Source organism: Thermobia domestica, chromosome 1, assembly GCF_964235325.1.
Source record: "Thermobia domestica chromosome 1, izTheDome1.hap1.1, whole genome shotgun sequence".
Lineage (NCBI taxonomy): Eukaryota > Metazoa > Arthropoda > Insecta > Zygentoma > Lepismatidae > Thermobia > Thermobia domestica.
The window spans coordinates 137,032,613-137,060,259 of record NC_137454.1 but is presented as its reverse complement, the minus strand read 5'-3'; the positions used below and the strand labels follow the sequence as shown (position 1 = coordinate 137,060,259).

At 37.6% G+C, this 27,647-nt stretch overlaps 1 protein-coding gene across 3 annotated transcripts in view; it reads left to right on the top strand.

The window, feature by feature from the left end:
• Positions 1-27,647, top strand: part of ytr (U4/U6.U5 small nuclear ribonucleoprotein 27 kDa protein yantar) — a 68,074-nt gene that overhangs the window by 23,086 nt on the left and 17,341 nt on the right. For 2 of the 3 annotated variants that reach the window (XM_081763657.1, XM_081763659.1), the window contains exons 4-5: positions 6,267-6,368; positions 20,804-20,912. The exons of the other annotated variant lie outside the window; for it this stretch is intronic. In XM_081763657.1, coding sequence (XP_081619783.1) covers positions 6,267-6,368; positions 20,804-20,904 — 203 coding nt within the window. In that variant the 3' untranslated portion in view covers positions 20,905-20,912. Of the gene's footprint in view, positions 1-6,266; positions 6,369-20,803; positions 20,913-27,647 lie in introns of those variants that run through there. 3 annotated transcript variants of the gene reach the window in all.

The following is a 27,647-nucleotide window of genomic DNA, read 5'->3' as shown; positions in this document are numbered from 1 at the left end:
TTGCACCGTAGATTCCCAGTCATGCCCTACGGACAATAATAATCGGTAATCGTGCTTTCAGTGCTGTAGGCCCACTTTGATTTCATTTTCATATTATTATTTATAAAATCTTATCAGGTATAGATTTATTGGGCTAGGTTGGTAACACTGCAAACAATACCTTTACCGCCGACATGAATAACCAACGCCTTCCTTCCTTTTCTTTTTCTTTTACAGTCCATTCCTTTCATTAAGATAGACTCTTCTTGGCACTCTGCCAACTAGAGGTCTCGGCCGAATGGGTAAACAGTAATGACGCCATATTCCAATATATAATGTGCCCATTCACCCAGCTGCTGCTGTTGCGTCATGATTTGAGGAACATTGGAATGGACAACTCATATGGCCCTCTATTTCTGGACAGAAACACAATGGGCAGATTAAGAATGACGTATTTCCGTCAGTATTCGTCGTTCATTTGTTTCCGCTGGGTTCCAGTCGTGAGCTGTACAATCCGCGGCAAAAAACCTGCAACATGAGGATGTAAGTTTATTGTGAAACTACGCCTAACAGCATAGGGAATGAACATAACGTCTAAATGGAACGAATCACTCCAGGATAAACCTCGGCCTCCTTTCGTGCACACTTATTTTGGAGCAAAAGACTTCGTCATTTCACAATAAACTTATATGCTCATGTTGCAGGTTTTTTGCCGCGGATTGTACATGGAAACGAGAATGCTTATGTTTTGCATTGACTTATAGATATTATAATGGAAGAGAGAGTTGCAATTCTTAAGTTCTAGAAAGAGGGAAGTTTAAAAAGGATATAGATCAAAGATAATTAAAGGAGGGAAAAGTAATTACATGAGTATAAAGAGTAACATACACCAGCCTATGTTTTATTTATGTAGCAAACATATTATATGGAACCAAAAATGCGAGTTTTAGATCCTTGTACTTAGGTTATAATCGGAAGTGACGAAATCACTTAACTCATCCAACATGTGTGGTCCGTGTATGATTTGACACTAATATCGGTCATTTTATACATTTTCTAATCTTCCCTCGAGGTCAAACCATGCTAAGTGATCGAGAAAAAAGAAAAATTGCCACTCAACCTTTTCAAAAACTCTAATTTGTTCAGAAATGTTGAGTCGATATAAGAGTACTTCAAAGCCACAATTATTTTTTACATTCAATGGCGACGCAGCGGCTGCCGCAATTTTGCATTTACTCGATTTCAAGCGTTTATGTTGTTTTGAATATCTCAGCATGTATTTATCCTACCAAGTAACTCGTACAAACAAGTTTCAGGTTATTATTATTATTATTATTATTATTATTATTATTATTATTATTATTGCGTTTCATCTCTGGCGTATTTTTGTATTTCAGACTATAAATCAGATATGACGATCTACTTGTGTATGACGCGCTAAATCACCTCATTTTGATAGTTATTAAAATTAAATTCAATTTTATATATATATATATAATTGAAGTTGCATTTCAGTTTTAAAAATTATGAAAAAACCTATTTTAATTTTACAGATTTAATTTTATAGTGCGTAATACCTTCAAAGCTAATCAAAATCGTTAGTATTTTGGAATTTTTTCTTAAATTAGAATCTACAGATGACTTCAGGAAAAAAAAGTACCAAGAATAAGCAGTACTTCAAAATACTTTCTTCCGTAGTCATATATAGTATACAGATGCAAGTTTTATGTTGTAGTATGCCAATTATTAAAATAATTGAAAATAGTTCGATTGGGAAGATAGTGGACGGGAACTTAATCATACTAAAGAAGAAAATAATGCTGGTGTGCATATAAGTTCAGCTTGTGACAATGTTTTATATACAGATACTTATCAATTTAATGGGAACACCAGGAGTTGGGAACAATTATCTGCGTTGGCAACGGACTGGCGGCGACTATCGTCAGGCTGATGTTGGTGGTGTGTTTTCGCAAACTCCATATTACGTAAGGAGCAGTAGAACGTCAGTGTCCAGTGAACTGAGCAGACGGGGTGATAGTATAGAATGAGCTACCTCTTTAATTGCCAAAGAAGGCAGATTGCTTTCGCTCGGTTATGGTAATGCGAGCATCAAGCAAGTTGCAAGTGTGTTGGTTTATCACGAGGGACAGTGTCCCAAGTTATGATGGCGTACAAAACTCAGGGCAAAACTAGATCGTTGAAGAGGAGCAAGAGACGGAAGAAAATCCTCAGTGAGAGGTCCCGCCGAACATTAAAGCGGGCTGTCACTCAGAATCGTCGTGCAACTGCGGTTACGGAGGAATTCAAACAACACTTTCGACAGCCTTTGTCGACAATCACAATCCGCCTCGAGTTACATAGCCCATAGACATATTGGGGTCAGGTTGCATGGGTGAAACCGCTGATAAGAAACTATAACTCTTTAGCACGACGCCAATGGTTCCGCAAACATGAAACAATAACCGCTGATGGCTGGATACATATGGCATGGTGGGATGCTTATTTCAAACCACGGGCCGTGTTTGTGTGTAGCGGATGCCCAAGGAAGCGTATGGTCGCAGTGTCTACTCCAACCATAAAATATCCCGGCCACACCGTGATGCTGTAGGTTGCAGTATACTGGTTTTCAGTTGTACCTGTGCTGACGCTTATTGGTCGCGTCACTGTCGGTGATTATGTTGCCATTTTCAGGTAATAATGCCATATTCCAGGATGATAATGTGTCCATTCACTCAACTAGTGCTGTTGCGTCGTGGTTTGAGAAACATCGAGATGAAATTGAACATATGTGGTATTACAGACGAATCCGTTGGAGATTTCATCTCGAGCCTCTCTTGCAGAACTCAGTGATGCACTGCACGCGTAATGGTGTATGCTACCATTCACGATCTCTAACTCCGTTCCACATCACATCAGGGTTGTTCTTATAGCGAAAGGTAGTTCATGGTGCATTAATCTCATAAGTTGCATTCTTTTTTAAGTGTTTCCACTATGTTAATCAGTATCTGTATATACTGAGCAGAAAGTAGTGAAAACAATTACAACACGACAATAATACACTGAGAATTAGTAAGAAAAAGTAAAGAACATAGGAAAACAGAGAAAGACATCTTCCAGAGTTCGTTCTTTTCTTGAATTTTCTGTTTTCCTACCACTTATCTGTCTGATGAATCGTTTCAGTAAAAGCACTGGGTGCTTTTTTATACGATCATTTTCACTTTTTTGGGAGGATAAGTACCGGTAATACATTTTCTGTCCCGCTTCGGGATTTCTTTGTTCAAACTATATATATATATATAATAAAGTTCTAACAAAGAGTAACATTTTGCTACACTGTGGTATGTTTACGAAGAATTAAAATAATATTTTGTCAAAATTCGTATACTTTTAAAGGAGTATACAGATATTGTATGTGATACAATATTTGGTCAGATGCATTCATATACACATGGATTTTTGTGTAAACTGTGGGTCTAATTTTACATGTTCATATGTAACTGATGCAAATAACTTAGGATGATTTTGAACATTTCTTGTGTGTCAATGTTTCAATTATGTTAATATGATTGAATATGTTAAATTCAGTTGTATGTATCATTTCTGATTTTGTAGGTTCTTTAAATAAATTGATCTGGTACTATTGTCTTCAGGATACTTTTTGGAATTGATTTTTTAAATATATAGCAAGGTACATTTAATGGTTGTACAGATTTAAAAACCTGAGTAGGACAAGTGAGCTTCATTATTTCCTGCTTGGTTTTCTACAGTTTCGTTAGCACTTGCTATTACCGTTACTATAGTGTTTCATCTAAATGAAACGTTGAAGTTGACGCTGGCTTGTCAATTTTTGTGCTATACTAACACGAAAGCATCGCGTAAGAAATAGTCTATGATGAAGGGTAGATTTTTAAAGTTACTATATTTGCGCAAGCGCCTTTTAAGAAAGATTAACAGCTGCTTGTTCTAGTATTTGAAATTTTCTTACGTAAGCAATATTTGAGCACCGGATTGTTTGCTTGTGTGGGATAGTGTTCAGGGCGTTATTTCTTAAATGTAATGAAGAGTGTGTTGCAGTATCGCCATTAGAAAGTGTGAAATGAGAAAATCTATAAATATTAGTGTAGGAGCTCTTCAAGGGATTTTAGGGAATATTAACTTTTTCCTTTTTTTTTCCGGGAACAAAGATGTAGTGTGTTTCGAAATCTTGATGGGTAAGTTAGTTACAATGTTGTCAAGATTTTACAAATTAGGCGGCAAATAATCTAGGATCGACCTGAATATCATGAGATCTAATTTTTATCAAGAATCTATACACGAATCCTAGGCTGCTATCCAAATAGTCAAGCGAGATTGTTATCCCCCCAATTGTTCACTTCTAGTAATTTGTAATAATATGTATGTATAATTCTAGAGGAGTATTAAATAATAAACAATTCTGAGATAATCTGAGACACTGATACGGGCTCCAATATGGAAGTTTTTGTCCTTTTTTCTAATTTCGGTTGGAAATCAAAGCTGGAATTTCAGTTTTCATTCGTTCTATTTGATGTTTCTGTGCGAAAAAATAAATTAACAATTTGTTTCCTGTCTTATTTTATGTGGTTAATTGATTAAATTAATTACTATGATACTCCGGGGTGCTATAGCCCATGAGAGGAGTGCATGTTCAAACTAGATGATGTGTAGTTAGCGCATCTGTACCAACCCAATTGTTTCAGCGAGAGACACGGTGGCTCATTGATAGAGCGCTTACCTCTGGTGCGTGAAGTCACATGTTCGATCCCGACGAAGTAAGTTTATGGTGGACAGCATCATGTCCGTGGGTTTTCTCGAGGTACTTCAGTTTCCTCCCACTTTCTCATTCCACCAATTCTTCCATCACCATTCACTTGCCTTAATCATAGTTTTCCTTGGCTTAAAGGGCATGAACATGGGACGTTAAACTGATAGATTTCCTTTCATTTTTAATTGTTTCAGCATCCTAAATTGGCTCCGTTATTTCTCTTTGGTTTTCCAGTTGCCTCACGATGTGAGTCAACGTCTAATTTTCTTTCCCTGATCGGAAATCGAACCTGCAACCATGTATACTCACCATTTGGTTTCTCATTAAAACTGTGATTCGAAAATACAATTTTTCCGTTGCCTGAATAAAAATGCTTCTTGATATTGTATCGAGAAAATGAGATGTTAGTTATCCATGTGTATAGTACAAGGCATGTTCAATGGCTGCTGCTACTATAGATGTGGAAGTGGCTGTAAAACGTGGAAAGTACAATAACTGGAAACATTTTAAAATTCAGTAGTGGTACACCATTTGTATATTATACTTTCTTGTTGCAGTGTTGTGTTATACTGGTGAAAATCTCTACGAAGAATATAGTAACAATGAAGGGGATGGAAATGATCTTAAAACGAAATGTGTGCGTTACACGTGTGAAGATAGACAACTTCAGCTTTATTTGTAGCCCTTTCGATCTCGAACATAACATACTGTACTTAACGCATAACAACTGTTTGCTCGCAGAACACCTTGCCGACAGAATAGGTTCTTTGCCGCTACGGTCACGTACGGACCCGGACATAGAACCCAACATTTCCCTTCGTTGGTGTGGTTCTTATGATTCGAGTCCTGACATCAACTTCCAGTACCCACAATATTGGCATGCCTGTAAATATCTGAAAGCATTGACCTGTACTTATTGTGTGCTGCCTCTCCGTAGTCGGTGGTCAGTCCGTCTTATGGTTATGGTACATATAGATTACTAGATTAGACTGATCTCAACATAAATGGGTATTTTATTTATGAGGGCATCTTAGTGCGAAAGTAAAGCGTTAGCTTATGTACGGAGAAAGCGATATAAAATGCCAATGTGATATTTAACACCGAATGGAATGTAGTATTCTTGTGTAATATATTATGTTTTGATACAACAATTGTGAACAAATGGGCTAAAAAGTTCAGTAGTTTCAATGCAATTAATGATTAAAAGGCAAGTCAAGTACACCATATTGCCAAAGGTTGATATTTTAGTGGCTCTCATTGAATGATTTCTAGGACGAATAATCAACAAGAGCTGTCGAAACTGTGAAGACGGTAATTAATGTTCACATGTACTACGCAGGTATTAGTGGTAACTACACTGTATAACAGCTTCACTTTCATAGTTTACTTTTCATACGAATTTATATATTTCGTATATAGGTGTGCTTCCATGCCGCGTTTATACGTTGTTAAAACGAAACAATTAGGGATAGTGAGGTAAGAAACGCAAGCTTTTTTATTTCAGGATACAATGATAAGTATAAGGAGAGGCGAAACGACAGATTTAGGGATCGTAGAGATGATGGTCATTGGAGCAGGGATGGAAGACACAGGAATATGAGCGAAGGTGGGTTTCAGTGTGGAAAACTTTTTAAAATGAGAAGCACGTAGATGGAGAAGTACATGTGTAAGGGTTATACAAATGTAGAGGAAATAATTCAACATTAGGCATTATAGTTGAGTGATAGTTAACAAAACTTGTCTTCGTGGTGCATCGAATGGCGTGTTTTATTTCTTGATGGCTTTTCAGAAAAACTTCGTTTTTGAATTGTGGAAAATAAAATTGGAAGTGTAAAGTAATAGACACAAAGTAAATTATGTTGGCTACAAATAGGTCACATTGTGGTATATTCGAATTAATTTTGACAATTTAAAGAAGCACGATATCTCAAATGATTCAGTTAGACTATCAAATAGAGGAGACGGGAAAGAAGTTTCATTTTGTGGATTGTGTAAGAGCTGTTTTCATATATTGAAGTGAAAGATGAGTATGTGCATTATAATATTCTATAATATATAGGATGTTTCTAAACAACACTGACAACGTTTGTGGGGTGATTCTTGATATTAAGATAAGGGAAACAGTATAAGCCAGTCTGAATGTACAAGTGCTTTTTGCGCTATTGGACTTTCTAATGCGCTGTATATGCAATTCAGTACCTATATATTGAATTGCATTGAATTGAATGAAATGTATGGCAGACTGGCATCTACGGCCTATACCGTGGGAAAGGATGGGGAGAGGTAGCGACCAGGGCCATTTTAGTATAGGTACTATCCTGGCATTCACCTTACGGAACTGAGGAAATCCCCAGTTAGAATGGCTGGTCCAGCAATTTAAACCCGACCTCCCGAATGCAACCCAATATTCTACCAATAGAACTACCGAAGCTCAGTTATACATCTATCTATGCTATCTAATGCAACCTTGTGAACACACTAACTTCCGTAACTAGGATTGGATTTCAATGACACTTTGCTGATACATTGAGTGTCTTAATATCACGGTCCGATTTGACAGTAGGTGTCGTGGATGCAAGGGGGAGCTAACCCTCTCTCCCATATAGACTGACAATAACCATGAGAGCTAGAAAGACGAAACAAACACCACTCACAAGCTTTTGCACAACTGAACACAAACTAAGGCGAGCCTAATTGCGGAACCGTGCGTAGTTTTTGAGATTTAGCACAAAACATATCCAGACATTTAATTTTTTCCTGGCTGCGATCATCGTCATGCACGTGCTTTCTTCGCGTTTTTACCATGTCCTCACTTTTTCCTCCATGTAATATCAGTCCTGATTTTTTAAATAGATTATTGACATACAAAATTACTTTGTGGCCTAAGGATCAATTTTCAGCGCTTTGCTGTCGTGAGATATTACGCCCCAAAAATACCATCAAAATTACAAGCTCCAACTTTCGGACCCCTAAATGTACGGCACCAGTAGTATCATAGCTGTGGATATTTCTGCAGACTCTTTACATGATAGTATTCAGCACAAATCTTACGAACCTCCCACTTTATGCCATTCCAACATACAGCCCCTTTAAAAGTGCAATTTTCTGGTGATTTCATGAATTGGTTTGCAACCCTGCATATCTATTTAGAAGCAAGAGTTATATTCTCAGTGTACCTCAGTCTCTGCTGTAGACATTCGTTTTTGTTTCGTGTTTGTTTCGTATGACCTGAGCAACTGTAGTTTTTATACACTCTTGCAGATGCATAAAATAACACTCCCGACAAGAAAGATGGCCGCCATTCAGGAACACTTGTACATACAACATAGTGTTATTGACCTCATACATAAAGTTCATCACACTCCAATTTTTATAATTATCGGAGATGGTCGAGCAACCACTTACACCACCTTTTGACCACTTCAGATAGATTGACCCTTTTGCAGTATAACAAACCCACTCCCAACCTCTTATTCTAACATGTTCAGCTAACTTAAGGAATCTGCTTTGATTTTACTCGTTGAAGTATTGTGCTTAGTACTTGTTTACTTTACTCATTCAGCTTTTATTAAAATATCCTAGGAATTCTGTAATTTCTTTGCGGGTAACCCTTGTGCTGCCCCTGCACATCTAATTGTGAATTAATGGAATATATGACTAAAAATAATGGACGTTCCCTTTCACTGACTTCCAACATTGTGTTCTCAGTTATGGCTGTTTTTGCGTTTTTCCGACTCTTTTTCGGCTGGTCATAGTGCCGAAAAGAAGCATTTTCCAAACGTGGTCGGTGTTGTTTAGAAACACTTATGTGTTTTTTACTCATACGCACGCCACACCCGATAAGTACCTGCAATCAAAATTAGTATTTCATCTTCGCATCTTCAGTGAAATAAACATTGAAGTATTTCTGGTTTTCTAACGGCTACGTATCCTTTACCATAACTATTATAGTAAGGAATTTAGATGAAAATTTTGGTAAAGATTAAGAATTTGTTCTTTTTGAACTAGTGAAGACAAATATCGTACTGTTCTTAAAATAAGAATCTTCAAAATAACTATTTCTGTCTTCATATTAACGTAAATTTTATACCTATATTTAAATGGCTTACACTAATATGTTCTGATGAATCCTGTTCGATTGCATGAAGAATGATGTACTGTGTTTTTACGGAAGAAGTAAATTGAAATAGTCATTACAACATGTCTTCTGTAAATACTTGATCAATTTAAATGCTTTACATCGCCTCAACGTGGAACATAAATGTAACAGGCCTGCAGGATGGTTTCTACAAACGTGAATCAAACAATTGGAAAAGACAACAAACATGAAAAGAAAACTTTCCTTTTAGTGATTTATAACCTAGATTTTATCTACATGCAGGTGAATTAACCTTTACGTGTACTTCTCCAATTGTTCAAGAAGATAAAGTTGAAATATTTGTTCTGTAGTTGATATAAGTGTATATGGTTGAGGGCTTAAAACGTAGGGCAGTAGGAACTACTAGTAGTATTTGTTATTACTAAAGATGAGAATTGTATGTGTATATATATATTCAGTAAATTTATTATCATTCGTATTTAATGATGCAGAACTGGGTTATCAGTACTAAATATAGAGGTCAAAGGAGTAAAACTAGAAGAATTATAGAAACTGAAACATGAAGTTAAGATGAGTTACGTTCTGTCTCTTTTCCAAGGTAGAGATTTAATGTTTAGCATGGGATATAGTGATAAAGCATATTTCTAACTATCTTGTAGGGTAAATAATTGAAGTGACAAACTGATTGGATATTAACACCAATGGTCATGTTTTTTTCTTATACAAAAAAGTAAGGAAAATTACAGTTATTTATTTACCTGATTAAAAGCAGAAATGATAGTCAGGATGTTCGAGAATTGGATTGGAATCAAGTAATTATAATTCACGATATGGTTAGATATGTTCTTAATTTAATATTTGACAAGGAAGTTAAGGTAACAATAAAAATAAAATTTAACCGTTTGTGACATGATACAGTAATATTGCCTCATACATTCGAGTCGAAGAACCGTTCTTAAAAATTTAATTGGGGAAGTTATAGTATCCACAATACAATTAATACTTTTCGTAGTCTGGTTCCAAACTTGAGCAATGAAGAATTCAATAATCCTAAGATCTAAGATTTAATAAAATGCGAAACAGAAACTATTCTCATCTCTAGTAATTAAATAGACTAGACATTGGCAGTACGAAGGAATGCATGAGAGGAAAAAGTCAGCAAAAGAATTACTTTACTAATTATATAGAAAGATAACAGAGAACTTAGTACTGTTGGATTACTTTGATTTGATAATACAGTTACTGCAAAATAAATTATCCTGAAAATATGTGCTGGGCAGACAGATAAAAGATAGGGTTTCTAAATAACTTCAGAAATCCTAAATAAAATTACTGTGGTGAGTCATACGTTCATTCGTTTTTGAATCCATCCGAACATATATTGTTCCTGTTAACGTAAAAGTACCAAGCATAACATGACCTAATATGGCACTGATGTTTTGTCAGTTACCACGTAGGCAGTACCTGTTTCCGCATTACAGTCAAGCATGGTGTTCGATACTAGCTGTTCGTATAATCTTAGGACATTATTGGAAGAAAAGGATTAAAGCCTCGGAAATAGTCCACGCGCTTTAAATCAGACGATATGAGCATTGAAGGTGACTGCTAACTGTCCAATGAGAGAGGTTTGAGAGAGTAGGTCATGTTATGCCATATACTGGAATATCGATGATCCAGTATTCCGGGAACTCGTTCCAGATGACTGTACTGTGGATGAGAACCTTGCTCTAAACAAATTACAATGGGTCTGTGATGTTGCGCGAGAAAAGAAAGAAAGAGAAAAAAAAAAAAACAGGACGAGGTTTCTGCTTCGGTCGTAAACATTGCGTGCTAGTGGTCAAAGATACGAGGTGTTTCAGAAAGTAATGTTTCCAAGATGATACCTTTATTTGTGTTTGACAGATAGCACCGATGCAGGTATCAGTGGAAAGCTTCCAGCTACAAATCGTGATATCATTTTTCAACATAGTCCCCATTACGGTCAACACACTTGCCCCAACGCGAAACAAGGTTTTTCATGCCGTCGGCGAAGAATTCTGGTGGCTGATGGCGATACCATTGCCGAACTGCTGCTTCCACCTCCGTATCGCAACTGGTCCTTAAGGTGATTTGGGCAAGAGCCAAAAGTCGTAGGACGCAAGATCCGGTCTATAGGCAGGATGAGGCAGAATGTCATCAACACTTTGCCAACTGATGGGACAGTTTTAAATTTTTTTGGTAGAGGAGAGGACGTGTAGCAGTACATCGACCAACGCGTCCTTTCCAGGTCGCAATGGTGTATCCACGACTCGTCGCCGACGATGAATGTTCCTGGGCGCACAACCTTCCGCAGTCACAAACCCAATGACAGCCTGCTGTTTCAACCGGAAGTACCACTGGAAGCCATGGATTGCACCATTATTTTGGTACGAGAAGAAATAGGAAGGTGAAACAAGTAACATGCTATCTTAAACGTCAGTGCATTAACGATAAACAGTTCGATTCTACTCAAAATCGAATGAACCTACGATTCACTCTCGCAATAATTGGTAATCATACATAAAGAGCACAGTCTTTAAATTAAATGTCAGCAAACCTTGTAGCTGTGGTGTTGGGTACCTACGCCATATTTATTATTAAGCCGATTGATTTATAGGGGAATTATTTTGTGTTTCGTTTGAAACGGAGTGAAATTTTAGTGATCGAGTTTTACTGACTACTTTAAGTGTAGCTAAGTGTCCCTTCTTTGTTTTAGAATTAATTTTCATGAGAGATATATTTTAAAATAGATTTGAAGAAATCGTTAAATATTTAACCATTAAAATTATATATAATTTCCGAGAAAACAAAAATAGTTCCTCATATAAATCAGTGGACTTGAAATACAAAGATGGCAAGTATTCGACACCGTTAAGATAGAAGCTTCTTGTTACTCATGCTTGTTCTAGAGGTAACATCTCCGTAGTAGAAATGGTGTAAATTGTCGAAATTATCAGCTGCAGCTATAATAATGAGTAATACAAGGTTGGTTGACATTCACTGTAAAATTAATAACTGTTAAAATGTTATTTTAATCTAAATGTTCCCCAGTTAGTGAAAAACCCCAGTACAAATCATGTACTTCAGTTTTTGTAAACAGTTTGTTGAATTTTAAATATATGTTCAACGCGAAGTATTGCACACTTGATTCCCAAAGGATCATACATATTAATGCTTTTTTATTATTAGCTTCATTATTTAAAAATAGTACTGCAGGTATTTTCACCTGGGAACAAGAGTAATTTTCAAAAAAAATATTGAATATACGCATACGTGGTATTTAATAATAAGAAACTGAGAATGCATTTTTCAAGTAACCATGCTTATTTATTTTAATGATTCTAAAGATACTGGTGAAAAACGACTCTTCAGACTCATTCTTTGTATTTTAAAAATTTGTTACGGTGAAGGAAAGAAAAAATAATAATACAAAGTAGCATCATTAATTATTATTACTAAGAAAATTAGAAGATTTTTGTATGCAGTATTATGATAACGTAGTTGTAGAAGTTGATTAATTAGTGGGTGAGATTCAGTAATGATGAAAACACGAATTATCCTCTTGGTATAGTACATGTAGTCTGCAACTAGAAATAACTTGAAAGAGTGTATTTATCTGCCAGTAACAGTAGATCTATCTGTACATTCATTGCTTAAAAACAATACACGTGATCGAAAGAGAAATTACTGGGATTTTTTAAAAAATAAGATTCAAGCGGAATTAAAAGAAGAAAAAAATATAAATTAATTAAACATAAGTGATTGCGTAACTATTTAAAAAATTCTACTTTTAGGCAATTGTTAAAACTACATAGGTCTTGACTGAAAAAAAAAAGGTGCTTATCCAATCTCAGAAAAAGACTACTAAAATCTTGAAGCACGAATTATTTTTAGAACTAGTAATTAATAATATTTTTTATCGTAAATTTAATTTGATTTACCGCAATCGCAAAAAGCTTACCACCGAATTAAGGATGTGGTTTTTGATTGAAAATAACCTACGGACCATTATTAGATTGGTAATACTGATGACTAACAGTTGAGAGAGCTACGACAAATCTGGAAAATGTTGGAAATAGTAAAAAACTTAATTGCATTGCTAAATAGTAATCATCATTGAACAGTCATCAGGTAACTTAACGAAATGACAACGTATGGAGTCCATTTGTTATTAACGAACGGGATGAAATTCAATTAAATAATTCCTAATTCAACACATTTTTGCATCTCCCCGATGATTTTCTGTGTTACCGTCTCCTTTAACCTAGCCGGCATAACCACGGGACATAAAACTGAAAGATGTCATGTCATAACTTCCTGTGTTTTCTAAATGTTACAAGAAGGAATTTCGAAGTATTGGTAGTCTCGCTCAAAGCCTGCTTTGAACTGTTTCTAGTACAAATTTGAAAGCAAATTAACCTATCGTCCACCTGCGTTGCTAGAACGGGCATATAGGAACTTTCGTTTTCTTAGCTTTCCTATGAAAGTTGCCCACCTGTCACCGAAACGGGAAATATCTGACACACAGTATCAAAGAACTGTAAGACATCATGGAAGAGCTAGTTTGTAGAGCAAGAAGTCGGATTGAAAATAAAGATGAAAAAGACAAAAGTGACAACAACTTCAAGAAAGAGTAGGTCACTTGTTCCAATTTTGGATTTTCACCACCTACTACATCTATCTGAAACAAGATATCCATGGATGGTAACATTAAAGAAGAAATATTTTCTCAAATAGAAGTTTCATGTTAAAGAGTGTAAAATGCTAATGATTCTAATATGTGAACTTTGAGGCCTTTGACGTACAGGTCGAAGACATGGAAAGTTAATAAAATTAGCATTTACCTTTAAAGATATCCATTACCCTGAATCATGACAGAGATAAATTACGTCTCCATTATAAACTTCAATTAATCAATCAGGAAGAGAACCATATGGATCAAAAAGATGATAGGAGTGACGCATATTGTTAAAATAAATGCAGTGTGAGCGATCCCGGGTTCAATTCCCAATGGGGACAGTTGGTCAAAAAGCTATAACAGCTTTTTCATGCCTGCCATTTTGAGTGAGATTTTCCTGGGTTTTCTTCATTCACACTAGGCAAATGCCGGAACGGTACTGTATGTACGGGTCCCAGGCTGATTCATTCCTTCCCTCTTCTCCGGATAGTGTGCTTGCCGAGAAACGTCATTCTACATACGTGACGGACTTAAAGCCATAGATGCAGATAATACCCAGAAATATGTATTAATAAATGGAAGTAAATGCACTCAAATAGCAAGAGACAAAATATATTGTAAGATTATACGATAAATAAATAAATAAAGCTAAGAGCTTAGTCGATCAGTGAAACATCCTCATATAGGGTGATGTGACGAAACCAGGAAGCACTGCCAAGTGACTTGCAAAAGAATTACTCAAGAAAGTTGGTTTTGAAACGTGCTGGAGAGACCTTCATCCAGCAGTGGATTAACAGACATTTGTAATATAAAGGTAACCAAGAAAGTTCAGTCGCTTTTTCACCCACTATCTTCGAACATAGATATGTCACCTAAGACGTATGTGGAAGATCAAAAATGGTTCCCATCAGCATCGACCACCTTCTGCCAACGTTCTGGAAGGCCATGAATTCCATCGCGGTAGAACTTGGTGGCCCGTGAAGCGAAGAAGGTATCAAGTGCATTTTTGCACCTAGTAGGGATTTGAACTGGCGTCCTCTAAGGTGATTGTTCAAGGAATGGAACAGGTGATAATCGGACGGTGCAATGTCCAGGGAGTATGGCGGATGCAATAGTGTTTTCCATCCAAGGCGTAGAATGGTGTCCTGGGCCATCCTAGCCACGTGGTGCTTAGCGTTGTCCTGTAACAGGAGGATCTCTTTGCGATTCAGAAGTGCTGGCTCCAGTGTTCTGAGTTTTTCTTGAACACGGCTCAACTGCTGACAGTACATAGTTGCATTGATGCTCTGATCAGCTGGTAGCAGTTTCCGATGCACGATGCCGCGAGCAGTTCACCAAACACACAGGAGAATCTTCTTTTGGTGCATTGCTGGTTTGGGCTGTTGTGAAACCTGTTCATGGGTTACTAATTAATGATGAGGGCGCCGTGAAGCTTCGTACAGGACCCACTTTTCATCACATATTAACACGCTGTCCAGAAAGGGCTCCTTCCTCAGTCAAGACAGCAAAGAAACATAGGTGTGTGCTCGCGTTGCCTTCTGGCCCAGAGTCAAATCATGAGACTGATCGACCCAACTTGTAGTGCTTCCCAAGTTGATGGAGGTGTTGCCAATGGTTTCTCCACTTACACTAAATTGTAGACCCAGTTCCTCACATGTCTGACCGTTGTTCCCCTCAATTTCTGCCTGAAGATCTTCATTTTGTACATGTTGGTCTTCCGGCACGTGGTGTTTCTTCGAGTGTTTTGTCACCGTCCTTAAATTCTTAAACTACCCCTGTACTGTCCACGTAGTCACGACACCCTCACCAAAGGCCTGGCATATCTTCCGCCTCGCTGCAGCTTCATTTGAGTCCAGTTTGAACTCGTACAGCATACACGCATTTATGACACTCTGTGGAGTTCCCATGTTCACTCTGTTCTTACGCAAGTTTACGGTGTAACTGAACTGCCACAACCAAGTAGTATGTTGGATATATACACACACCAACAACTGACCTTCTCCTTATTTCCATTCGCGTTCAACTTATAATGTAAGGGCAAATTGAACACAGACCTCCACAAAAAGCGACAGAACTTTCTTGGTTACCTTTACAGGATGTTCAGAAAGTAATTGTTAGAAATGAAATCGCCAGTAGTGTATGTTTAAAGTAAAAGCCCTTTACTAACGTAAGTCATAAAGTACGTAGTTTCGAAGTTGACTTAGAGATTTTTAAGTTGGCCTGAAAGTCGAGCGAAGTAACTTATTTAGTTTCTATCTCGGAATACTACGATCCAAAACTGTCCTAATAAACTGAGATCGAAACTATACCCCATCTATTCAAATAACTCCATATTTGTTTCTTCGAAGGAAGTAGGATTTCCAGTTTTGATCAACTGTCCTTCGTAAACTTTTGGATAAGAAAATATGAACGTAAAATTTTTTTTAATAGGCAGGATGGTCCGACTATAATTTGTTAAACCACCTTGCACATGAAAACTTTACATTTCATATGTGAGTCAACATTTAATCGTCGCATATGCAATCCCTGTCTCATCTTTACCTTATATTAATGTAGGTAGTTTACGTTTACGTTGTCTTAATCGGTTAGATTTCTTATTTTAAAGTAAAGTGAGCACAGCATCAAAATGAAAAGTAGTTATTTGTCACATTGAACTTAAGGTTAAAGGAATTTCAGTTCTTTTTTCCATCTTCTCCCGTAGATGGAGCCCTAAACTTAGGTCAAAATCTAAAACTTGCAGTTTCTTCGTATGTTAGAAAAAAAGAGAGAGGGTGTAATGATTATGTTTGTGTGAAAACTAATGCACAGTGGCTTCTTATACTAATTTCATTTGTGATACTCTTTCTTCTTTTTAATAAATAAAAATGTAGGGAAGATGTTATTCAGAATTAAGAACTCTTCAGGAATACATTCAACCAAAATATTGTGTAAAGGCTAGGAATATGACTATTTAAGATTATAGTATATTACATTAAGCTTGAGAAAAAAATAAAATTTTAGTGTCTCAACTCTTGAGCATGACTCGGAGCACCTAAATAATTATAATAATAGTCATTACAAACTTGGCAGCCACTTTTGAACGGGAAGAAGTACAACACAGTTGAGTTTAAACTTCCAGAGTTACCTGGAGACAATGTACAATATACAATTCGAGAAGGCCAGAAATCGTGCCAATCTTTAACATACCGTGTGATGATTTTTAAATTAACGAGTTCCGGGGAACAAATACCCATTCGAACGCTACTGGAAAATTGATAAATAACAAAAAGGTTGGTATGATCTGCATACACCCGGGGCGTAAATAAGGGCCCCGCATTGCGGGGGAGTCAAACCATCGGGGGCTCCTAAATCGTGAAGTAGGATATAGAGTAGGGGACCAACTCCACGCTGTCTGGGGTGGGGCCTCCAAGCCTTTAATTACGCCACTGACATACATATTCTCGTGAGAATTTTTCGTATGTCGAAATTCCATCAGACACAAAATTAAGTTCTATGCTATAATGTACATATATACTTCAGAAGGTTAAAAATAATAATTACACCAATTAGGGAAGTACATGAAGTGGTACGCGGGGATCTGTATGTGTTATATATCGTTGGAAAGGTCACACCGAGTATACTTCACAAGTGAAATATCTCGCTTGAATGGGGCCTATAGGGGGCGTGGCGGCCATTTAAAGATGAGAACAAGGATCGCTCCGAAACACCAGAAAACGTGGATAAAATAAGCTATGACGTAATTGTTTTGAGACGTGGTCTGAATACGAATCTGACATCAAATGTTTACAAATCAAAATGGCGGATCCAATATAGCGGACACAAATTACAAAGAAACATGATAAGAATCTAAAATCAGGTATATGGAGATATTCAACCTTGCTGTGTAAGAATCGGATGCTAAAAGTGTAAAATTCAGTATGGCGGACAAAACGAAAACACTGCTGGAACTGAAAGCAGGTAGGTAGCGCGTACCACTTCATGTACTTCCGTAGTAAGTAAATAAAATTGTGTGCATGCAAAAATATCGGAGCGCAAATGCAAGCTGTTCCTACATTGTTAACCGGCTGAATATTTGCAGCTTTCCACTGTGCGCGCAAACTTGTCGCCCTGCCATAATATTGGACGTAGAGCTACTCTCTGCTACCTTAAATGATGTAGTTTTTATTCACACGTAGTCTGCAGGCGCGTTACTATTGGCTTTACTGGTAAAGTACCTTGCAGCGACCGACCTGGGATTTGTTTAACTGGGACATTCTCACGCTCTTAAAGATACGAGAGAACAATGCGTCAAAATGAATCAAGGAATATGAAGGAAAAAAATTACGTTTCACTGCACATAAATAATTCCAGTGCACAGAAAAATATTCCAGTGAATCAGTTTTACTAAAATAAAAGTAATGTTCCATATAACGTAAAATATGACTATTATAACGTAGAATAATATTTATGACCCGAAGTGCCACGAAGAGAACATGAGCGAAAGGCAACATTGTTTTAGGGAAGCACGATCTAGGATAGATCTCATATTTGCAAAGGAAAGTATACTGACAACGTACCTTGGAACCGTATAGAAACAAAATTTGAGTCGATTGAAATGGAAGGAGAAATAACATGGTGGATCTAACAGCTTTATGAAGATTACCAATGCAGAGTGTGGACGAACTATAGGAAAATCTAATATTTCGAAATGAACTGTAACCTAAAACAGAGTAATCTGTTGTCTATCATTTTCAATGTCGTTACAAGACAGGAAGGTTAAGAAACAGAAGGATAAAAACATCTGCATTCGAAGACGAAATGATTTGAGAAGAAACTAAGGTAATAGTAGAAATATCGATGGGCAAGACAATTCTACGAGGGAAGCTAATGGAGATTGCAGAAATTACCAAAATGTAAAATACACCCTCCATTCCAAAAGAAACCGAACGTTTTAAAAAAACAAAAAAGCAATGTACATTTTGGAACAAATCATTTTTATTAATCAATGTATTCCCCTTCTGCATCGATACGCATATTTGCACGCTCCAACAAGTTGTCAAACGACTTCTCCATGTCCTTTATTGGAATGGTCTTTAGGACGGCGGTCGTCGTCTTCTCAATGGCATCAATCGATGCGTGCCACTTTCCTTTCATCGCCAAATGCAGTTTCGGGAACAGATAGAAATCGCACGGAGCGAGATCTGGTGAATAGGGCGGATGATGCAACCGAATAATGTGATTTTTGACCAAAAATTCAGTTACAAGTCGCGAACGATGTGATGGTGCATTATCGTCCAAAAGAGTCCAACTGCCGATTTCGCGATATTCGGCCGAATACGACGAATTCTTGCCAGCAAACTCTTCATGACGCCCAAGTAAAACTCTCCAGTGACTGTCTGGCCGGGCTGAACAAATTCTTTGTGGATAATTCCTTTTGAATCGTAAAAACAAATCAGCATCACCTTAACTTTTGACTTCACCAAGCGACTTTTTTTTGGGTGTTCCTTCATCCGGCGCTCTCCATTCAGCACTTTGCCGCTTTGTTTCGGGCTCATATTCAAAACACCACGTCTCGACACCAGTTACAATCGATTTCAAGAAGTTTCGATCCTGCCGAGCACTTTTAACGATGTCTTTGCAATGCGCAATTCGATCAACTTTTTGGTCTTCGGTGAGTTTGTGTGGTACAAACCGCGAATTAACCTTCTTAAGGCCCAAAACTTCGGTCAAAATGCGGTATGCGGTTGTTTGAGGAATGCTTAATTCCATTTCAATAACTTTCACCGACGATTTTTTGTTATGTTTGATGAATTCACGCACTTTTTCGATGTTTTCTTCCGATAATCCGATTCTGGGACGGCCTGATCTTTCATCATCATCCAGCGTCTCTCTACCCGATTTGAATCGCCTGAACCACTCGTAAACTTGCGTACGGGATAGACACTCATCACCATATGCATTTTTTAGCATTTGGTGCGTTTCACTAAAAGTTTTACCCAGTTTAACACAAAACTCAATTGCAGCTCGTTGTTTGAAACTCATTTTCCGACCGATGTACACAACACACTGACAGTTGAAACGCAATAGCTTTGTTGCCGTGCATCCAAATGTCATGACATTTATACCAGTTGTCAATGAGGGACTACGCCATCTACCGGTAAAATATTACAACAGATGGCACTAGTGGTACTATTTGTTTTCAAAAGTTCGGTTTCTTTTGGAATGGAGGGTGTATTTGTTAGGGCACAGGAAGTACGTACTACTTCATAGTCGTTTACGCTAGTGAAACACGGACAACAAAATCCAAGCAACTGAGATGAGATTCTTAAGAAGTGTTGTCGAATAAAAAATAATCAGAAATACAATCAACCAAAGAAACTGTCGAGAAAGAATTGAAAAATTCAAACTGTAGCGATACAGGCATATAGAAGGAAATTAAAATAAAAAAGTTTAAATTTATACATAGGAAAATAGCAATAAAAATGCCACAAAATAGACCAAGAAACAGCTGGCACAAAAGATTCTGTGTATATATATATATCTCAAGATGTAAGGCTCGTGCACGCAGATTTAGCAGAGTGATACAATCCAAAATGATGAAACAACTTCTCTCTAAATTTTGGTACTTGCCGGACTGATACATGCTTACTCTTTTGCATGCATAGCTTTGTCATATATGAAGCAGCGCATGCACAAAAATTGGGTTTGACGGGCTTACTGTAGACGATTCGGAAACTGTAGATTTTTTTTTTTTTTAATGAAAGATCTTTACGTAAGAGAATTAAGCAAACTGTTTTTAAATGGTTTTGCAATCATAGTGTAAGTGATTCCATAGAATGATATTAAATGAGTTTTTGGTTTGTTAAATTCAAAAGTTAGTTCAGGAAACAATTTTTCACAAATTTCTATATTTTTTTTCTCCTAACTACTACCTAATCTATTGTTGTGTGTAAATCGTTGGATAAATTATTAAGGAAACTTAATTTTACATAAATCATTAATCTTAAACAAAAGGAATTTGAAAAAAACTGGTAATTTCCGCTTCTTATTAAAGTGTGAATGAAGTTGTCAATTTTTGGTTGAGTAAGTATAAAATATAAGGTGTGTCAGCTGCCTGAAATTAGAGAATATTTGACAAGATTGTATTGTTATTACTAAATTTCTTATTTGATTTTAAAGTACAGTAATATTTCCTGAGAGTTCTTAAACAAAAGAAACTTGACGTTAACGCAGTCTGTAGTTGAGTTTGTGGATCTTTTGTTTCCAGAAAAAGAAGAAGAAGAAGAAATTTTAACACCAGAACAAGAGGAAATGAAGAAAATCATGGGTTTCTGCCACTTTGATACTTCAAAAGGAAAGTTGATATAAAATTCAAGGTAATAGTTTATTCCTGTGTTTCTCTATTTAAAAAAAAAATAAAAAAATCGAGAAACCTCGAAGTTTTTAATATATGTATGGAGCATTCTGATGTGCCAAAACGTTATAAATTTCTGATATTAGTTTCTATGCCTACAATTGATCCAAGGATTTCATTCAATTTATATTGAAGGTGGAATTAGTATGATGATCGTTTTCTATTGATCTTTCGTGAATACTACAAGCTCAACGGTAGTGCGTTTAATTTGCCATTCGAACAAGTGGGTGCTAAACGGAGATATTCCCATGAATATTTATTATTAAATTCTTTAAGTGGTCACTGTATGGACAATAAAGTTCTTAACCACTTCAGGTGACATTCACAGACTGTTCTCAAAGCTAATAGAAACACCCAAAACACACCTAACTTGTATAATACGGCGTACGACCACCGTTATTCTGCAGAACAGATCAGATTCGTCATGTAGTGGAGGCATACCAATCCTCATGTAGTCAGTGAGAAACCTAAGGTTTATGATCCGGAGTCTTTAGTTCAGCTGTTCAATGATGTTGAGGTCAGGGGATTGGGCAAGCCACGGAAGGTGTTATAGTTCGCTCTAATGTTCATGAAACCACGCGTCAACAGTTCCAGCAGTGTGCATTGGCGCATTGTTATCTTGGAAAAATCTGTCATTGGCCGGAAACATCTGGACCATATCATGTACGTGATTACTTAAGATATCCACATAATCTGGGAGTGGTTAGTGTTATGACCATAATCACAGGATCTACGGAATACCAGGAAATTACTTCTCACATCATCACAGAGCCGATGCCGTGTTTTGTAGTAGGAAACATACTTTTTTGGAACATAAGCTTTTTGGGCGTCCGCCATATATAAACACTACTTGTTGAAAGTAAGGTGAAATACGACACACAGTGTCATATTAAGCATTCTCATATTAAGACATGTGGCACATTAGATACATTTGGCCCAACGAATCGTCCATCCATAATTTCTTCTCTGAAACCCAAGAGAGTTCTTCCATTTTACATCACCACTCTCTCCCTACTTCAACATACATCTGTTGTACCTCACCTGACGTAATTCATACGATTATCGAATATATCACTAAGAATGGACAGCTACTGATCACTCATCCTTAGTATTGTCTCCCTATATTTTACGTGGTAATAAAGGTGTTTCCATTATTTTGATAACCAACTATATGTATTGGTAATGCTATAGGAAAGCGGTAACTTAATTTCTATCTCAAAATTATGATTAAATCATTGATGTACAAGACATACAGATTTGTAGGATAATGGAGTTTAGTTCTAAGTTGGCCATGTCGTACATGAGTCTTTATCTATGCTAGAAGTTAAAATATTAACTGTGTGTGTCATTGTGTATTGATGTAAGTTAAATTATATCATTGTTCGGTTAAGTTAAATTTTTGTAACGAGCAATTTCCAGATTATAAACACCTATATAATATACTGTAAATGACATTGAAACTGTTTAGATGTAATAGTGAAACATAAACCTGAAATATACATTATTTTTCATATGAGGGACATTCCAAAAGTACATTCTTTAGTTGTTTTTTTTTTCTTTTTTTTTTTAATACATAGGGAAGCTTGATTACAAACAGAAAAAATGTCATAATAAAATACAATCATTTAGCTGTTTTTCCACGTAGTCGCCACCGACATTTGATCCGTTTGTCATACCGTGGGTTGAATCGGTGACCAGCGATTTGAGTAAGTTCTTCACTGTCTATCGCACTGCTTGCTTGCTTCCGAAATGATGTCCCAATAATGCTGACTTCAGCGCAAACAAAAAAAGATGAAGTCGTATGGAGGCAAGATCGTGGCTGTAAGCCGAGTGATTCAATCTCTCCCATTCCAGGCGACGTATGTGTTCTGCAGTGTCTGGGTGAGTGGGGGTCTTGTAATCCAAGAACGAAACCCCTCTACAGGACAGACCTGGTGTCTTTGAGATTTCTTGTATCGAATAGGGGAGTTCAATTTGCTTACTATGTAGCAATAGCGTGCCACCTGTACGGTACCTGCAATAAGGAAATCAAGCAATGTTCGCGTCCCAGAACGCTGTCAGCATAATCTTCCCTGTGAATTGCGAGAGTTTAATTTTTCGTGACGGCTGAGCTGGAATGTTTCTATGTCATTGAAGCGGACCTTGGTTTCTGGAGTAAAGTTAAGCATCCAAGTCTCATCGGCTATGATGATCCTGAATAGAAAGTCATTACCATCGCCCTTGTTCCGCGTCAGTTGTTCGAAGCTTATTGCCATTCGTATAGTTTTGTGATCAAGGATGAGGTTTTTCGGAACTCATTTTGCCGACACCTTCTGATATTTCAGCAAGTCGTGAATCGTGTGATGAGTTTGGACACATCCAACACCGTGGATGCGAAATCACACAGTTACACACCTGTTGGCTAACGCCATTTCCTGTATTCTGTCGAGGTTTGTTGCAGCTGTGAACGTGAATGAGTGGCCAGATCGGTCTTAATTTTCAACACACTGCCTTCCTTCAGTGAACATTGCACACCAGCGTCCAAGTATTTAACGACACATGAATTAGTCTATATGGACGCTCTATAGACGTCGATGAATATCTGAAACACTAATCCTATGCGCCCATTCATAACGCACAACAACACGCACTTCCATGTATGACTATGTTTCCAATACACATCTTTCTGCCATACTGGTTTGCACTCGGCTGAGCTCGGGCACGCCAGTATGTTCTTTATCTCTGTTCCTCAGCTCTGCACATGCGCCATTGCTTCTCTGCTCTGAAATTGAACTGAAATCTTTCAGTTTAACATTCCACGATTTCGCCCTTAGGCTTAGGGAAACATATGATTAAGGCAAATGAATAATGATGAAAGAATGGGTATTGAGAATGTGGGAGAAAACGGGAGTACCTCGAGGAAACCCACGGACACGATGCTGTCCGCCACAAACTTAGTCGGGAATGGAACCAGGATCCCACGCACTAGAGGTAAGCTCTCTTCCATTGAGTCACCGTGTTCCCCTAAACATATTCTCATGATATGAACCTGTGTGGCTTAGTGTTTTCTTATCAAAACCTTTGTATCAACTGCTATTTAGCGAAGCCAACTTGTGTTTCATATTAGCGTAATAGTGGAAAAGCTGTCGTAGAAATAGTTAATGTTGTGAGGAGACATAACCATCTTTTTTTAAAGCTTTCTAATATAGTCTTTAAAAAAAATCTCCATAGCTTGATGCGTCTCATTCCGGATTCGATTAATGATGGAACATAAAATATTCGATAAAAATTCCATCGTAAAGTGATCAGTGAACTACTTAAATTGTGATTCACTCTCTCAACGAGCATCCTTCGTAGGAAGGCCAACTGGATTGGACTCTTCTTCATACCACCTTAGAGGGAAAGATGGAAGGAAAGCGAGGAGAGTGTGATGAAAAACAGCTTACCGATGGTTTGAAAAATAGAATAAAATATTTGGAATTAAAGGAGAAAACTGAAGATCGAGAAACTTGGAAGAAACGTTCCCAGACCCTGACCTAAGGAAAGGAGGATCTACTTAGTATCAGAACCTGTGTACCTAAGGGGGAAGGAGATCTCTCAAGTTAAAACGCGTACTAAATTTAAAAAGTTTACATTTCGATTTGTCTTTGTGTTGGAATGATCGAAATTTCATAGGGTCTGGCATCTGTACCGTGTATGAAATAAATTTTAATGTGGAGAAAGTGATATAGCTTTTTAAAATTTGCAGAATAGGCAAAAATATTTTATCGAAATTTAGCAAGATTGGAATTTATCGTTCTTTTCAGGAGGTAAATTGTCAGGTTTGTAATCTGATTCACCCTAGTGTATTCAAATGTTAAGGCTCTTCCACCGGGAATCGAACTCGGGACCCCGTACATTAAAGGCACTCGTGCTTAAAAAAAAAAAAAAAGACTAACGGGGAAGGCTACTATTTAGGTGTGATTAGGTGTGATCATCCCTGCTGGCAGATAGGCATCAAAACGATGTGACATACTTGCAATAACGATATTGATGAAGTCAGCTAGAATAATTTCCAGAGCTCATCCGTGGCTAAGTAGTTAGCGTACACGCCTTTGGCGTGGGAGACCCGGGTTCGATTCCCGGCGGGAGCTCATGTGGTTCGGATTCCACGTTAATCAGTAGGTCCACGTCTCATATAGCCTCGCTGCTGAACGGGACGTTAAACCCAAACTCAACTCAATAATTTCCATTCCTCTCGAAAGATAGTACACATATCTTGAATTCTTCGTGGAGGCGACTGTCTGGTTGTATTCGCCTTTCCAATGCATCCCGTATATTCGAGCGTTTTCTGTGTAATTCCTGGCAGTCCGTGCGTTTGATACCTTCCACCCTGAAGAAATCCTGCACAAGTTTTACTTGATGACATCGTACGTTATTATCCTTGAAAATGTATGGTTCATATATTGCACTCCAAAACAGCTGCATATGAGGGTCCAGTACCTTGTCTGTGTATCTTCAAACAGTGACAGCATTCACCTCAAAAATGTACAGAGCGATCGAAAAGTCCCCGAACCCAAACTTGGAAAAAAAATGTCTGTAGTTACTATGAGAATGTAAATATTTCTGTGTAAACTGATTTGCTAGGGTCTTGGCTATACACGACCCAAGAGATGGCGCTAGCAGTCATGGCGAATAAATAAACTACATAAAGTGCTGTTAGCAAAATAATCACTCCAGTTGCAAGGATGAGTTTGTCGGTGAAGGAGCGTGTGTTTTTGTTAGAGTATTATTTCAAAACTGCATCATACAGTGCTGCAAACGAGAAATTTGTGAATCGTTTCGGACGTTCTGTGAGTAAATCAATTATTCATACATTAATCACGAGGTTTCGTGAACATGGTAGTGTGCATGATAAGCCGCGTAGTGGGTGCCCTACAGTTTTGACGAATGATGTTTTGGAAGACGTCGCCGCACAATTGCAACAATCACCACTGAAAGGACTTCGGTGGTTATCACAAGTGGGCGTATCATATGGCTCTGCACGAAAAGCAACAAAGCGGTTAAAATTACGACCATATCACGTGAAAGTCGTTCAGAAGCTGCGACCAGGTGACAATGGTGCTCGAAGGAGGTATTGTTGGTGGTTTCAACGATTCTTTCACAACATTATTGCTGTCCTTGATAAGGTGCACTTCACGGACGAGGCCTGGTTCCATTTGATAGGTCATGTTAATGCACAGAACACTCGCTACTGGTCTACTGAAAATCCACATATCTTACATGAGACCCCACTCCACGCGCAGGAAATTGGTGTCTGGTGTGCTGTATTCAGATCACGAATTATTGGACCGATTTTTTTCGAAACCCGAGTGAACTCCATTGTATACCCAGGACATTATACAGCAGTTTATCGCGCTTTTGGGAACGCTGGTGAATCAGATGTGTGGTTACAGTAAGACGGAGTAATATGCCATACGTCCAATGACACCATGGCATTTCTGCATGATATTTTGATGACCGCTTGATTTCAACATGTCTTTGGCCGCCAAGATCACCCGATTTGACCTCACCTAATTTTTCCTGTGGGGTTATTTGAAGGGGAAAGTCTACGAAAATAATCCCCCCGATTTAGATACACTGAAAACGAACATCACTCAGTGCATTACTGCAATTGATATGCCTATACTGCACGAAACATGTGGCGTCGCATACGTTTATGCATGCTGCAAGGAGGCGGCCACTTTCAGCATCTCTTGTGATGTGCTTACATACACCCAGATATCCTCCGAGAGATCACCTGAATAACTGGTTAGCTGATTACTGTGTTCCTGTATTATTATGTGGGTGTTATTTAGTACTTGTGTTAACGTGATTATTTTGCTAACAGCATTTTATGTAGTTCATTTCTTCGCCACGACAGCTAGCGCCACTCCCCAGTGCCATCTCTTGTGTCGTGTATAGCCAAGACCTTAGCAAATAAGTTTACACAGAAATATTTACCTTCTTATAATAACTACTGTCAAAAATATGTTTTGAAGCTTGGGTTCGGGGACTTTTCAATCGCTCTGTATAACTATCCCTCTATTATGCATGGTGCCCACCCACGTCACTAATACTATACTGATTTCTTTCCATGGTATTGTAGGGGTCCTCTGTACTCTAGATCAGTGCGTCGCGAATCAGTCTAACCTTAATCGACACATCACAGGAGCACATGGCGTCATTGTTTCCTGGCCTATTCCTCGCTCCACCGTAAGCGGACTCGTTGCGCAGCATAGAGTTCAGACATGTTTGATATTGCATTGGGAATCTGTCCGTGTAAGTATAGCTTGCACTCTTATCAAGGTCGGATTTGCCTATGTGATCTTCGAAAAGCACGCCTGTTTGCCGAGGTTGTTACAGATGTTATAGTCACATTTTACTTATTTCTTCTATTGTTACGCTTATCTTTTTGCAGCTCACTTCTCTAGTTCCATTCAATGTAAAAATTATTGCAATATATTGAAGAGGATAATATAAAGGTAACATAAATTAATAAGCAGATAGGACGGTTATATGTGAATGTTTAGAATTTCTGAAAAGTGCATTCAGGCACATCGATATTTATGACTACAGATAATTTTTGAGTTCTTGAAACTAAAGGTGTATATATCAAAAAAGAGCAATAATTGGATTGGGAAATACATTAGTTAAATGGATATTAGTGTATTGGAAAACATCGAATGAGTTATGGAGA